The 15,467-nt window shown below is 43.3% G+C and overlaps 1 protein-coding gene across 1 annotated transcript in view; it reads left to right on the top strand.

Moving 5' to 3' along the window:
* The window catches only part of WHRN (whirlin), a 50,533-nt gene that overhangs the window by 29,356 nt on the left and 5,710 nt on the right, over positions 1-15,467 (top strand). Inside the window, exons 4-9 of the mRNA XM_039362209.1 lie at positions 1,639-1,841; positions 2,960-2,996; positions 7,378-7,590; positions 7,960-8,166; positions 11,667-11,699; positions 14,422-14,487. Of these exons, the coding sequence (XP_039218143.1) occupies positions 1,639-1,841; positions 2,960-2,996; positions 7,378-7,590; positions 7,960-8,166; positions 11,667-11,699; positions 14,422-14,487 (759 nt within the window). The remainder of the gene's footprint in view (positions 1-1,638; positions 1,842-2,959; positions 2,997-7,377; positions 7,591-7,959; positions 8,167-11,666; positions 11,700-14,421; positions 14,488-15,467) is intronic.

The following is a 15,467-nucleotide window of genomic DNA, read 5'->3' on the forward strand; positions in this document are numbered from 1 at the left end:
CATTCTCCAGGAGCGAAAACCAGCTTCCCTCTTTGCAGATTTCCACAAAGGCTGTCCTAGCAGAGACCTGACAGATTGCTTGTCATCTGATCACGGGAGAATACGTGGAGGCTAGTGGCAGAAGGTTTCTCCTCTCCCTTTCTCTGAGATGGAAGTAAATATCTTCCCCTGTCATAAGGCAGGAACGTAAATCTTGCAGCCCGGATTGGCCATGAATAATTCATCGTGACCTAGCTTTTAATGTGCTGGCTGTCACACCGGAGGCAAACACTGCACACTGGTGCCATTTGACTGGCATCTCAGTAGCCTTCCCATAAAACTCCTTGTTCCTTCGCTTCCTTGTCTCCATAGTAGACCCCCGATTACCAAGAGACAGCAGTGCAAAGGTTATAAAAGTGTGAATTAAGACCACCTGGTTCCTTTTCAGGTATCTCCCTTACTTCTCTCGGAAGCCACCCGTGCGTGAAAATATAAAGTCACGAAGGCCATAAAATTTTTAATAGAGTTCTCTTTCCCCTGGCTCTTGCTGAGTTCACCTTGTTTTAGAGGTGGCAGGAAGCCCTGAAGGCTATTTCCAACCGTTGGCCTTGTCAATAGTGGCCGTTAATGGATTTCAACGTGTAAAGAGAAAGAAGAGAGAAATTGGGGTCGGAGTTGATCAATCTTTTCCATCGCGATTAATAAGCTGGCCCTGCAGCTGTTGCACAACAGAGAGAAAACGACTTTTAACCAATTCCAAATCCAGGGTCTGAGTTTCAACCAAAGGTCAAGCTTCGTTAGCTTTAATCTTATTTAGATCTTTGTGTGTGTTTGTGTATGTATGTGTGTGTATGTCTGTGTGTCATTTAGTGTGAGTATTTTGTTGCTTTGCAGTTTGGAAAGGGAGGTTAAATGAGTTACTGTCAATAAAGGAGAATATTTTAACTCAGAGTTGCAAATGAGGGGTCCTGGGTGCTCTCTGAGCTTGGTAGTTTTCTTGTAGATGTTTCATGACCCAACTAAGTAACATCATCAGTGCTAGAAGGGAGTGGAGTTTGTTCTTATCCTTCTCCTCCCTCCTCTTTCTTCCTCCTCCTTTCTCCTCCTTTCTCCTCCTCCTCCTCCTCCTCCTCCTCCTCCTCCTCCTCCTCCTCCTCCCTGCAAACCTAACTTCCTTCTAGCACCAATGATGTTACTTAGTTTGGGTCATGGAACATCTGCAAGAAAACAAACAAGCTGAAAGAGCACCAAAGACCCCATCAGTCACTGGGTCTGCTTGAAGACTCTCTCTCTCCGGGATACCTCCATGTAGGTAGCACCCAACCATGGATCATAGTCAATATGGCCGTTGATGTTCAATAGAGCTAAAAGATGCCCAGTTGAAAAGAACCGCCCTTGTTATTACCGTCTTGAGGAATAAATGAAAATATCTTTGATGGATTCATTTTCCAAGGCTTCCATCTTTCAACGGGAGAAGGTCTGTGGAGATTCTCAACCATCCAGGTCATGGTTGTCCCAAAGGCGCTTTTCCAAAAAGGCAACTGGACTTTCTTATGTTTTTTTTTTTTTCCCCTTGAAAACATTTCACTTCTCATCCAAGAAGCTTTCAAAACACCTTTGGGACAACCCATGGGAGTTTCTTCCTTCCTTTCTCCACAGGTGGGGGACCAGATTCTGGAGGTGAACGGACGAAGCTTCCTCAGCATTTCCCACGACGAGGCTGTGAAACTCCTGAAATCTTCTCGCCATCTCATCATGACCGTCAAAGACGTGGGAAGGCTACCTCATGCCCGGGCCACTGTGGATGAGACGAGGTGGATCGCCAGCTCCAGAATTGGAGAGACGATGGTCAATTCTGCAGGGTTGGTATCTCCTCAAACAGAGGTCCTTTGCAGGAGTGGGTTTGTTCTAAGCACACACGCCGTCTGTTGGATTTGGTCACCGTGGGCTCTCTCCTAAGAATGCTAAGCTCCATAATAGAGCAGACCAGTGTTTCTCAACCTCGGGAACTGGACATTGTGTGGACTTCAACTCCCAGAATTTCCCAGCCAGCCATGCTGGCTGGGGAATTCTGGGAGTTGCTCACATCTTCAAGTTCCCAAGGTGGAGAAATTCTGGAGTAGAAAACTTCCTGATAACTAAGGAAGGCCAGTCTTTGGCCAAAGGATTAAGGATTCAGAATTATCAGTCTGTCTGTTTGTCTGTCTGTCTATCTGTTTGTCCATCCATATCTATCTATCTATCTATCTATCTATCTATTTATCTATCTTATCCATCCATCCATCCATCTATCTCTGTCTGTCTGTTTGTCTATCTATATCTGTCTCTCTCCATTATCTATCTATCTATCTATCTATCTATCTATCTATCTATCTATCTATCTATCTATTTATCTATCTATGGTCCAGGGAAAGGATTTAGTCCTTTTTGTTCTTTTTAAACATCCCATGAATGTTTCAGGGCTTACCGTCCATTACACCTTTATTGATTTCCTACTTCAAAAGGGAGGAAACCGTACTGTCAATATTCAAGCTCAAAGGGGCTGCGTGACCATTTTTTAAAGCATTGCTTGCAAACCTCGGTGGCTTGGATTTCCACAGGGTGCTAAGACAAACCAGTGCAAGTCACAAGAATGGAGCAAATTGGGAATAATAATAATAATAATAATAATAATAATAATAATAATAATAATAAACAACTAGTCAAATCCAATCTTTCTTCCTATGAATAGAAATTCACCAGTTCAGATCATAATGGACCAGGGTATTTCCACTAGATTGAATTCCATTAGTTGTTTTTTTAAAATTATTATTATTATTATTATTATGGATCATCGCAGGGATAGGCAGATGTGATGATGATGATTATTATTATTATTATTATTACTATTATTCTCTAACATCACCAATTAGCTAAGATTTCCGTCTATCTTCACTTCCAACTTTCTTTTTTTGGTGGTAACACCTGTCTTTCCTTGCAGGGCCTCTGGAGATCCTGTGGGGGAGATGACACCAAAGGTAAGATGGACATTTTGAAGCTAGTGTCCTATTCTGTTATAGTAGTCCTTGATGTACGACCACAACTGAGCTAACATTTCTGTTGCTAAGTGAGACATTTCTGCAGCAAATTTTGCCCCATTTTACATTTTCCTCCTCCTCCTCCTCCTCCCCCCCCTCCTCCTCCTCCCACAAACCCCACTCCCTTCTAGCACTGATGATGTTACCTAGTTGGGTAATGAAATGTCTGCAAGAAAGCAACCCAGCTCAGAGAACATGGAAGGGAGTGGGGTCTGCGGGGAGGAGGAGGAGGAGGAGGAGGAGGGGGACCCCACTCCTCCTCCTCCTCCCCGCAGACCCCACTCCCTTCCAGCACTGATGATGTTACCTAGTTTGGGTCAAGGACTGCCTGTATTGTGGACAGTAACGGGGCGCCCCTGTCTGTGTTCGCAGGCAGAGGTTATCGTAACCCTGGGAATGTTAAGCACCAGCTTCGGAATTTCATTTTATTTTATTTTATTTGCTTGCTAAACAGTCCCCGCAGCTTCTGAGCTATTGTTATTTACCCTGGGCTCCTTATGACTTCTCCAAGTGAGAACAGGAAAAAAAAAAAAAAAAAAAAACAGGAGAAAACAGCTTTCTGTCGAGGCGTGCCTTTCATTCATTCAGCTAAGCCTAGGTCTAATTCGGTTGGCATAGCAGCATTTTATTTATTGGCAAGATCTTTCTCCCCCCCCCCCCCCAGTCCTACCTGGCATTGAAATATCACCTCCAGAAAAGCAGGAAGGATTCACCCCTGAAGCCGCAGCCCTTCAAGTCTGCCAATCAGAAGACCTTCCTTAATTGCTTTTCTTTCTTTCTTTTTTCTTTTGGTTTTTGTTTCTCATTCTTCATGCCTCAACTAGACCCAGTCTGATGTTTCTCCCACAGCCCAGTTTGAGAAGGGCCCTGTGGCTTTCCCTGCGTGCATAACAATTATGATCCCGGAGGAGGGGCCGATTTCTCCTTCGGGCAAGGGGGTAGAAGCTGAGTTGATCTGTCTTTCTGCTTCTCCTCCTCCTCCTCCTGGACCGCTAGCGATGGATAGAACCTTGTGGAGACTGCCCCTCGTAAATTTTAAACTCTTCCAGGACCGATCCAAACTTTAGAAGCGCCTTTGCGCCTCTGAGGACTTTGCAAAGTCTCTGCTTCTAAAGCAGCTTCCCCCAGTTCGGCTCCCTCTTCTTCAAATGGACATCTGCTGAACGGCAGAGGTGGCTTTTCTGCAGACCCCGAGATTTACGAGGATCTTTCGGTGGGGCTCCCTTGGAGCTTGTTAGCCTTCCTTTCCTGCAGAGCAAAAGTTGCACGATAAGCAGTTTGCAGCTACGGTCTTTGGAAAAAGGCAGCGGGAGAGCAGTAAAACAGCTATGGAATTGATACTCTGTTCTTGTCTAATTCTATTCTAATTCTAACTTCTATTCTATTCTGTATTTTCTATTCTAATTCTAATTTCTATTCTATTCTATATTTTCTATTCTAATTCTAATTTCTATTCTAATTCTAATTTCTATTCTAATTCTATTCTATTCTATTCTATATTTTCTATTCTAATTCTTTCTAATCTATATTTTCTATTCTAATTCTAATTTCTATTCTATTCTATATTTTCTATTCTAATTCTAATTTCTATTCTATTATATTCTATACTTTCTATTCTAATTCTATATTTTCTATTCTAATTCTAATTTCTATTCTATTCTATATTTTCTATTCTAATTCAGTATTTTCTATTCTAATTTCTATTCTGTTCTGTTCTGTTCCGTTCCGTTCCATTCCATTCTATATCCTATATCCTATTCTCTATTCTCTATTCTATTCTATTCTATTCCTACAATAGCATGATAGATATAGCTTCTCTAGAGGCATAAACAAATTAGTTGCAATTACGGTGTTGTGAACAAACCCCATTCTGGATCCAGAAAGCAAATTATTATTCAGTACTCAAGAAGATGCAAGGTTGAGGTTTCTTCCCCTAAGTGTCCTTCAGGATTTTGAGGGCTCTCTAAACTAGGGATAAGAGAGCAAGCAATTTCGGGAACAAGGTCTCAAGAGGCAAAAAGCAGAAATTCATGTCCTAATTCAGAACCCATTTATGCTTTTGCCCTCGGTGGTATCTGCAATGAGACTCTTCAAAGGACAATGGATCCCGAAGATCAGCCTGCTCTCCACGTTGAAGCACTGGGGCCTGCAGGGAGTAGGACTGTGGCACCAGATGGGAAGAGCTAAGCTATGCAGCTCAGCAGGGTCACAACTGAGAAAAAGGAGAGGTGGATTTCCTGGGGGCATGAAGTGGCTTTTTTATTGTGGACCCATAGAGCAACATTTTACTGCTTCCTTCTCGCAGAATTTCAAAGGACCTGGGAGAAATCCCTGGGGAACAGGTCTATGAATAGTTAACCTTGAAGATTCCCCATTATCTTTATCCCTTTTAATGCTAGTTGCAGAGGGAGGAGGAGGAGGAAAAAAGAGAAGGAGGAAGGAGGAGGAGGAGGAGGAAGAAGAAGAATAGAGATGGAGAAGGAAGAGAAGGAGGAGAATGGAAGAATAGAGGAGAAGGGGGTGGAGAGGAAGAGGAGGAGGAAGAAAATGAAGAATGGAGGAGGAGGAAGGAGGAAGAATAGAGATGAAGAAGGAAGAGGAAGAGGAGGAGGAGGAGGAAAATGAAGAATGGAGGAGGAGGAAGAAGAGGAGGAGGAATCTAGTTCTACTTACAAGCATCCCAGGTCCCTTTGGAAACCAAATGTTAGGTGAGGGTGACCACTGAATGTAGCTGCTCCTACATTCTCATGGCCAACCTACCACCATCGGAACCTTCTAAAGGCCTCCTAGAAGCCAAAGTTCCTCCCAAAGCCCGCGGGAGATGGGAGCATTATCGCTTCAGTCCCCCGATTACTCTGCAGGCTGAGAAGCTGCACAGGGACAAAAAAACTGCCACCTCCGCAGAGCAATCAGCCTGATTTTTTAAAATAAGGGCCACCCTCCAATCAATGCTTCCAGCATAATAGGCATCTCGCGGCAGGCTACCGCTCCTTCTGTTCCAGTGCAGTTCAGGGTTATCCACCACCCCACCCTTGTTTAAAAAATCCAGGTTTCTCCATGCTCGAGAAATTGCTAGAAAGGAAGAATGCCAAGGTTTCAAGGTTAAGCCGGATGTGTTCCCATCAGCATTCATAAACCTTAGCAGGTAATGAGATGGTTGAGCATTTGGAATGCAGCTGAAATGCAAAACAGGAAATATAACAGGATGGTGTTACTGTGAATACATATTTCACCTCCAAATGTTTTTTAAGCACATACCCAATAGCCCTAGATAGGGAGGAGAGGCATTGACCATTCAGCAACATCTGGAAAACCCCTGCATTTCCGCTCCCTCTTTCTATTGGCTGATGCCTGATTTGGAGTTTCGATTTAATCTTACATTCTTACGTTCAACTTTTGACTGACAATGCATGGAATCCTTTCTGTTTGCTAGCCTTCTTGCTTTTCTGTAGAGGGTCAGCTTATTTGGGCAACCTTGTGAGATGGAAAGTTGTATTTGTGCATGCGTGGACACACACAGACACCTTAAAGCACAGTCATCACTGCTAGAAATGTGGCTTTTGTATAACACCATGTCAGGCACGAAGAATCAGGACTGTTCGTAAGGTTGCAGCATTTATTCAGGACACAACTTCGCAACTAACAACAACAACAAATAAACAAGAATAGGGACAACTGAAGTCCAACACTAATTGGGTGCCAGATAAGAGTCAACGGACTTCAGGAAGGGTTGGACACGCTCATGGGAATGCAATGATTCTAAACTGATGACTAACTCCACCCTCCCAGCTCTGCCTGCTCTTCTCTTACACACAGAATACTAAACCTGCTAGTTAGCATAGAAGAGCCCAAGGCTCTTAGATATTTTGTCTACAGCAGATTTAAACTGGAATCCATAACCTCTTTAATTAAAAGGCAACAATTATCAAGAGACCTACTTAAAAAAAATTCTACATGAACAAGAACATGTGCGTTGCCCAAGCAGTGTTTAAGAAAATCACTCGCACACAAGCGCAATAAAACAAGAAGCTGATATTTTAGTCTAAAGAAAGTTCTTCTGCTTAGTGCCTACAATAATGTTATTCCTGCAATATATTGCTTTGGTGAATGCCATTCTCGAAATATGAGCGCTTATAAATCCCTTAAATTTATCATATTCCTCCTGTTATAATTGCGTGCTTTATCATCTATTAGCCAGCCTCCTTCCTCTGCCAGTATTTATTAGGACTGCTTGCACAGAATGTTCATTAACTAATAGGCTACGGTTTGTGTAATCCTAATTAATTTTCTCCAAAGCTGCTCTGTGTTCCTCTTCTCCTAGACATCTTTTTATAAAGGCCTTGCGGGATCTCAAGTAACATTGAATAGCCTGGTGAACCAAAGCCGAGTGATGCTGGAGGAACACGCACGCCACCTCCTGAATGAACCCGAGAGGTCCACCATGGCTTACTACTTGGATGAATATAAGGAGAACAACATCTCGGTGGATTCCCTCATCCTGGCTCTCTTTGAACTGCTCAACACCCATGCCAAGGTTAGTGTGGTGGAATGGAGTCTGGATTCCCAGGAGGGAGGGAAGGGCTGCTTCCAAGAGGGCAAAGAAGCAGTGGAGCTTGGAATGTCTGGTACTGTGTAGGAGATGACCAGGCTAAGCTTGAGGAAGGGGTCAAATGCACCAGGAGTCCCTGCACGCCCACAAGCGATCTGACTCCAGCCTGCCTTGAGTGCTTCTTAACTCCTATCATTTCCCTTAACCGTTAGTAGCTCAGATTCTTGTAGAAAGCTTAAATCTTTATCCTACTCATCTGAACTGCCTGAATCTCCTGAAACATAGAGTACATACGCATATTATCCTTGTCGCAGATTCGGTTTCAGCGCCCCATTTTCCGTCTTGTTCTTGCAGTTCTCCCTCCTATCAGAGGTCCGAGGAGTGATATCTCCACAAGACCTGGACCATTTTGACGACCTGGTCCTTAAGAGGGAAATAGAATTCATGAAGGCCCGGCAGCCCTCGGGGACCGGAACAGACTGTTACTCTACAATGTCCTACAGCGATTCTGCTTCTTGTACGGAAAGCCATTTCACGTCCACCACAGCCAGTTCAGCTCGGGTAGGTATGCTTGACTCAAGCTCGGCTCTCAGATATTGGCACGCGATGTCCCTATCACCTTATACAGGCAGTCCTCAACTTACAACAGCTCATTTAGTGACCAATGTTATGAAGGCACTGAAGAAAAGGTGACCTACAACAAGCTTTTCACACTTAACGGCCCTTGCAGAATCCCCACGGTCAGGTGATTAAAATTCAGACCCTCGGCAACTGGTTCATACTTATGATGGTCGCAGTGTCCCGGGGTCACCTGTTCCCCTTTGGTGACCTTCTGACAAGCAAAGCCAACGGGGGAAGCCGGATTCACTTAACGACGGTGTGACTAAGTTATCAACTGCGCTGATTCCCTTAGCAGCTGTGGCAAGAAAAGTTGTACAATGGGGTGAAACACACTTAAGCATTTGTCTCGCTTAGTGACATACATTTTGGGGTCATACAGCAAGGACTCCCTGTATTTATGGTGTAGACACAGAAATATGGAAAATAAATAGACAGACAAATACTTAGATAGACAGATAATAGATAATAGATGATGGATGGATGGATGGATGGATAGGTAGGTAGGTAGATGATGAAAATAGAAATAGACAGACAGACACTTAGATAGACAGATAATAGATAATAGATGGGTAGATAGACAGATAAACAGTAGATAGATAGATAGATAGATAGATAGATAGATAGATAGATAGATAGATAGATAGATAGATAGATGGAGAGAGACAGATATAGAGACAGATAGACAGACAGACAATAATAATAAGGTTGGTTGGTTGTTTTCTTGCAGACATTTCATTACCCACCTAGGGAACGTCATCAGTCAGGAAGGGTGGGCTTTCCTGCCTGTATATATCCTTACTGTCCAGTAGCTTTAACATTTAAAGCTGTTGTCTATAAACATTTTTAAAACATTTTTCTTCCTGAGGAAAGGATTTTTAGAGAGCAGAAGCAGCATAGAAAAGATACCTAAGGGCAAAAAACCAAATCTCTCCAGGAAATCCAGAAGACACCTGGATCTTGTGCCAGCGTCTTCTCTTCCCCCATCTCCCCTCGTTGCTGCCAAACAAAATTAGGATAATCGCCTTTTTAAATGTGCAGCCCTGAGGCCCAGGAAATCAATTTGCTGGTAATAAAAACACCTTTCCTCAAAGCCTCATTAGCAAGCTCGGGGAGAGAAAGTCGGTTTGACTGAAGCAGGTTGCCGAATGCCTGAACTCCAGTGAAGCCACAGCCCAAGGTGGTGGTGTTCAGCTCTGAAGGGAGTGCTGGATAAGGTCCTTTTAATGTTAGAAAATGTTGGCTGAGGCTCCCACAAAGAAGAGGGGGGGTCAAGCTATTCTCCAAAGCACCCGAAGGCAGGACAAGAAGCAACGGATAGAAACTAACCAAGGAGAGAAGCAACCTGGAACTAAGGAGAAACTTCCTGACAGCGAGAACAATTAATCAGTGGGACAGCTTTGCCTCCAGAAGTTGTGAATGCTCCAACACTGGAAGTTTTAAGAAGAGATTGGGCAACCATTTGTCTGAAATGGTATAGGGTCTCCCGCCTGAGCAGGGGGTCGGACTAGATGACCTCCAGGGTCCCTCCCAGCCTTTGATTTCAGGTATCTCCTCCAAGGTGCAACGTGCCAACAAAATGCCTCTCATTGAAACATGTCACACTCTTGAACGTGTGATGCCCCCAAGGAACGTATCACTGGAGGAGATCTGCGTTAGTCTCTGGCCAGAAGAATGTCAGAAAGTAGCCTGGGAAACAGCTTTCCCAGCTAACAATTTTTATTCGAAGGGTTTTTTTTTTTAATGCATCCGACGATGGGAGCTGCCGTTTGCAAAAAATCTGATGCCTAAATTAAAAAAAAATCTCCTGATTTTTTGGGGGCTGCCAGGTAACAGAAGCAGCTAGGAAGATTCTTAATAAGTAAAACGAAAATACTTTTTAATGCCCATTTGTGTGTGTTTTTTTTCCCACTCGGGCCTTGAAAATTTACCGACAGGAAGAAGCAGCAAATCACATTTATTGAGATGTTTTGCTTTTGTCTCCGGTCTGCTGTCACGATGCAATTACCTTTCCTAAATTAGTCTCCCTCTTCCTCTGAAGCCCATTCAGATTAGAAGGAGGCCCTCCCTGTTAATGTCCTATATTGCATCAACTAACTCCACTTTTAATCAACTTGGATCAGCCGCCCCCTGTTTTTTCTGAAGGAGCCTATCTAAAGGCCTTGGATGAAGTGAGAAGGAGGCATTCTTCCTTTTTCTGTCCACTTTTTCTTTGCAGAGGCATCCCTTGATAGGTTTCTCCGTCCTGTCTTTCTACCAAGCCGTTTCCATCTTGCAAAACAAGCAAGCAGGCAAATGGCAGCCCGATCGATGTGCTAAAGCAAACTGAAATCCAATCCCTCTTTTTTTCATTGACAACCGACCCAGCCGTGTAAAACCAGCTCCAACAGTTTGAAAACCTGTGGCTGTTTCAGTCAAAGGCGGTTATTGACAGGGGAGAAATGAAAGAAGGGAGAGAAGAGAAGAGAAGAGAAGAGAAGAGAAGAGAAGAGAAGAGAGAAGGGAAGGAGAAGAAATCAAACATTAGAATGGCTTGATGGCATTGAGGGAAGGGAAGGGAGAGGAGAAGAGAAGAGAAGAGAAGAAGAGAATATGGAATGGAATGGAAGGAAAGGGAAGAGAAGATAGAAAATAGAAAAGAATAGAATAGAATAGAATAGAATAGAATAGAATAGAATAGAATAGAATAGAATAGAATAGAATAGAATAGAATAGAATAGAATAGAATAGAATAGAATATGGAAGGGAAGGGAAGGGAGGAGAGGAGAGGAGAGGAGAGGAGAAGAGAGAAGAGAAGAGAAGAGAAGACTTCATTTGACCAAGTGTGATTAGACACATAAGGAATTTGTCTCTTGTACAGAAGCACACAGTGTACATGCAAAACAAAATAATAATAATAATAATAATACAAATAAAGAGGGTAGTAAAGAAGATAATAAGAAGGATAATAATAATACTACAGCCATACAACATGGGTAAATAGGCATAAAACAGGATTGTGAGAATTAGGTGTTCAGCAGAGCGATGGCACAAAGGAAACGTCTAGATGTTTTGGCACACCATGCCCTCTAGCAGCATCCCAAGTGTGTGTCCGGGATGGGAGGCATCTGCAGAGATCTTCTCAGCCCTGCGCAACATCCAGGTCTTCAGGGGAAGGAATGGCTTTCTCCAAGGCAGAGCTCAGCCAACTTCGAGGCAATCAATATAAACCTGTCACATTTCAGTGCCCATCTTCTCTCTTGAGAACCCGTTTTGAAAGTCAATTCCCCTTCATCACAGGGTGATGAAGACCGTGAGGGGAAATCAAGCGAGGAAATTGCTCTGCCCAGGTTTAGCTTAGATTGCTTTTCATTTTTTTTTTTTAGCTTCTAACCTATTTATTCCTCTACACCTTTTCCCTTTATTGCATGCTGTGTCCACCTCTGCTCAACTCACGTGGCCAGGAGAGACTCTTGTGGCTGATTGATTTGATGGAGGTAAGCAATTTCTGGAGGGATTTGTGTGTGTGTGTGTGTGTGTGTGTGTGGTGTTGGACAGGGACTAGGAGGCTAGGGAATCCAGAAAGAGGACTTGGGGGCCATCATGGTCCTAAGTGAAATTGGGATTCACTAAAGCGCCTGAAGGCACGACAAGAAGCAATGGATGGAAACTAATCAAGGAGAGAGGCAACTTAGAACTAAGGAGAAATTTCCTAACAGCGAGAACAATTAACCAGTGGAACAACTTGCTTCTAGAAGTTGTGGGTGCTCCATCAATGGAGGATTTTAAGAAGAGATTGGACAGCCACTTGTCTGCAATGGTTTAGGGTCTTCTCCTTGAGCAGAGGATTGGACTAGATTAGATGACCTCCAAGGTCCCTTCCAACTCTGCTATTCTGTTAAAGGGTTCTGGAGAACTGTACCATTTGAATGTCTCTTTGAAGAAGGATCTGATGCTGGGAAAGATGGATGGAAAGAGAAGAAGAGGATGACCATCAGAAAGATCAATGGACTTAGTTGCAGTGGCACTGGAGGTCTATTACAAGCAGATCTCTGTAGAAGACTCTGATGTTGGGAAAAGTGGGTGGACAAAAGAGGATGACCAACAGCAAGTGGGGTGAACGTAGTAACAGTTGCGAGGAATGCACCATTGGAAGACCTGAACAGATTGGGGACAGATCCTCGTGGAGAAAAATCTATCCTTGTGGCTGCTAAGACTCAACGGTAGCGTAGAATCAATGCATCAGATCAACCCATCAATCCTGTGCAAAGATCAGCTCCTTTGAGAAGCCCTGATGTTGGGAGAGGTGGAAAGAAAAAGAAGACAACAATCAGCAGCGACATAGATGGATAGACAGTGATGGTGAAATGATGAAGAGCAGGAGGACCAGGTTGGGAATGGATCTTCCTGAAGAAAATCTGTTAAGAATGGATTTCACGGCACATCATCAATCGATTGATCCATACCAAGTGGAAGTAGGTGGCAAATTGGGCCGTTGAGCTCTAATGAGGAGAGACATAATTTAAAACGTTTAGGGAAGCTGACTTTAAATTATGAATGCGACTTTCCTTTCTCCTTGAAACGCGCTGCCTTTAAAGGCTGTTTAATTTTTAATTTTGTTTAATTTTTCAGTGAAATTTCATTCACTGACTGCAGAGTTTAGAGAAACGCGCCCTCTGAGGGCATTCGGACGCATTTTGATCTGTCCCGATAATCTGAAACTTCCTGTTTTTATTTATTTTCCTTTTAAAAAAGGAAGAGGTAGAAAAAAAATTGAACAGATTCCCGCGGGTTTTTACAATGTCAGGCAAACGTTTTTCCTGCAGTGTTTTGTTTTCCTTACGTGTAGATGCTCCTTGTGCTAACAGTCCTGTTTTACCCTCAGCACATTTTGCTGCTGGTGGTTGATCATTGCCTAAGAAATAATTTCCGTTTTGCTTCTTGCGCTTCAAGTCTTGTCAAAAAGGAACCCGCCAGCACAGCCTGGTTCCTGTCCACCTTCCTCTTAAGGATTTCTCAAATCGCTGTCATGTTTTATTAGCGGGAGTTTAATTGTGCTTTGTACTAATTGAAAATGGCTCAGGCTGATCACAGACATTCACTGCTTTCCAAATAGATTTTAGAACGGAGTAAGCTATGATGGGGGGGGGGGAGAGGCAGGATGTTCTTTCTTTCTTTCTTTCTTTCTTTCTTTCTTTCTTTCTTTCTTTCTTTCTTTCTTTCTTTCTTTCTTTCTTTCTTTCTTTCTCTCTTCTTTCTTTCTTTCTTTCTTTCTTTCTTTCTCTCTCTCTCTCTTTTTCTTTCTCCTTCTCCTTCTCCTTCTTCTTCTTCTTCTACTTCTACTACTTCTTCTTCTTTTCTCTCTCTCTTTCTTTTCTTTCCAATTCTTCCGGAGGTTTCTCGGATTTTTTTTATGAAACCTGGGATTGACTGCCCTCTTGTGCATCAAGTAGAGAGGTTGGTCGTGACTTAGGCGAAGCCAGACGAGGAGATTTTGAGTTAGAGGAAATGACTTTGAAAGGAGAAGTAAAGATGGGATGGGTGAGGAGTAGAGATTTTACAATTGCCGTAATTATGAAATGGCCAAAGCAACAGAGAAATGAGAGAGAGAGAGAGAGAGAGAGAGAGAATAGATAGATGATAGAGAGATGGGTTGAGAGAAAGAGAATAGATGAGAGAGAAATGGATTGGGGGGAGAGAATAGAGATAATAGAGATAGATAATAGATGGATGGATAGACAGGGATGGAGCATAGATAGGTGATAAATGATGGATGATAGATAAATGATAGACAGACTGACAGACAGACAGAAAGATAGATAGACACTGTAGATGGATAGAAAGAAAGAAAGAAAGAAAGAAAGAAAGAAAGAAAGAAAGAAAGAAAGAAAGAAATAGTAGCTGCTGGTTGCTTTGTGTGACCTTTGTGTGCAGTTTTCCTGCTTTCTTAAGCTTCCCAATATTTAGCCTTTGAAGAATGATGACATGGGCCTTTTATTCAACCCCCTGACAGTCTCTACTTCCAATGCATACTGCTCCAGATATCAGCCAGAATACAAGGTGAGGTCCAATTTCCAAAGTTGGTTACGCCAACTTTTTCATTAGAGAGAGACAGAGTGATCCCAAACGGCTGAATGGAGAAGAGCTTTGTATACCGAAAGACATTGTGATTGGATCCCTCTGTAATATCACATTTCTTGTTTATTCCCTGGTTGCCAGAATTCTTCCAATGGGGATAGGAGTGGAAGCCAAAGCAGGATCAATGCCTTACCTGACATCTCTCTGGTAAGAGACCATCTCAAGAGGTTCTTCTCCTGGTTTCTCTCCAGCTTCAATGGTTGTAGGATGCGTTGATGTATGAAATCGTTGCCTTTCTTTCTTCACCTGAGCACCCAGCATCCATCCCACCATTTTGTTCTGCTAAAGGAGGTGGAGGTAAGGGTGAGGGAGGCAGAGAGTAGAACTTCTGTTACGTCCCATTTATGTCACCAGAGTCTCAAGCTGCTCCTTAAAGCAGCTTAGGATATTGATATCCCAGGATTAATTCTAGTATCCCACTGAGACACGGAGAAGAGAATATTTGTTGCTCAGGGTTGACCTGTGGTGTCCTTGGTGCTCTCTGAGCTTGGTAGTTTTCTTGCAGATGTTTCATTAACCAAGCTAGGTAACATCTTCAGTGCTAGAAAGTAATGGGTAGAAAGGAGGAAGAGGACTGTGGGGTCCTTGGTGCTCTTTAAGCTTGGTTGTTTTCTTGCAGATGTTTCATGACCCAACTAGGGAACACCATCAGTTCTAGAAGGAGTGGGGTTTGCAGAGTGGAGGAGGACCATGGGGTCCTTGGTGCACTCTGCGCTTGGATGTTTTCTTGCAGACATTTCATTATCTAACTAGGTAACATCATCAGTGCTAAAAGGAAACAAGGTTTGTGGTGGTGGTGGTGGTGGTGGTGGTGGAGGAGGAGGAGGAGGAGGAGGAGGAGGAGGAGGAGGAGGAGGAGGAGGAGGACTGTGAGGTCCTTGGTGCTCTCTGAGCTTGGTGGTTTTCTTGTAGACCTTTCATTAGAAAACTAGGCAACGTCACCAGTGCCAGGGATTCTTTATGCTATGTCTAAATTCACAGTGGGTCACTGAACTAGTTACTCATTGAGTGGAGATTAAATATGTAGTGCAATTGGATGACCTGCACCCATCAAAGTAGTTCATATTCAACCAACCCCACACTTGTTTCTGGCAGGGTCCTTCCCTCAGTTGGAATCTCAACCCCTG

This window comes from Crotalus tigris, unplaced genomic scaffold (assembly GCF_016545835.1).
Source record: "Crotalus tigris isolate CLP2741 ecotype Arizona unplaced genomic scaffold, ASM1654583v1 scf7180000019366.124370, whole genome shotgun sequence".
Lineage (NCBI taxonomy): Eukaryota > Metazoa > Chordata > Lepidosauria > Squamata > Viperidae > Crotalus > Crotalus tigris.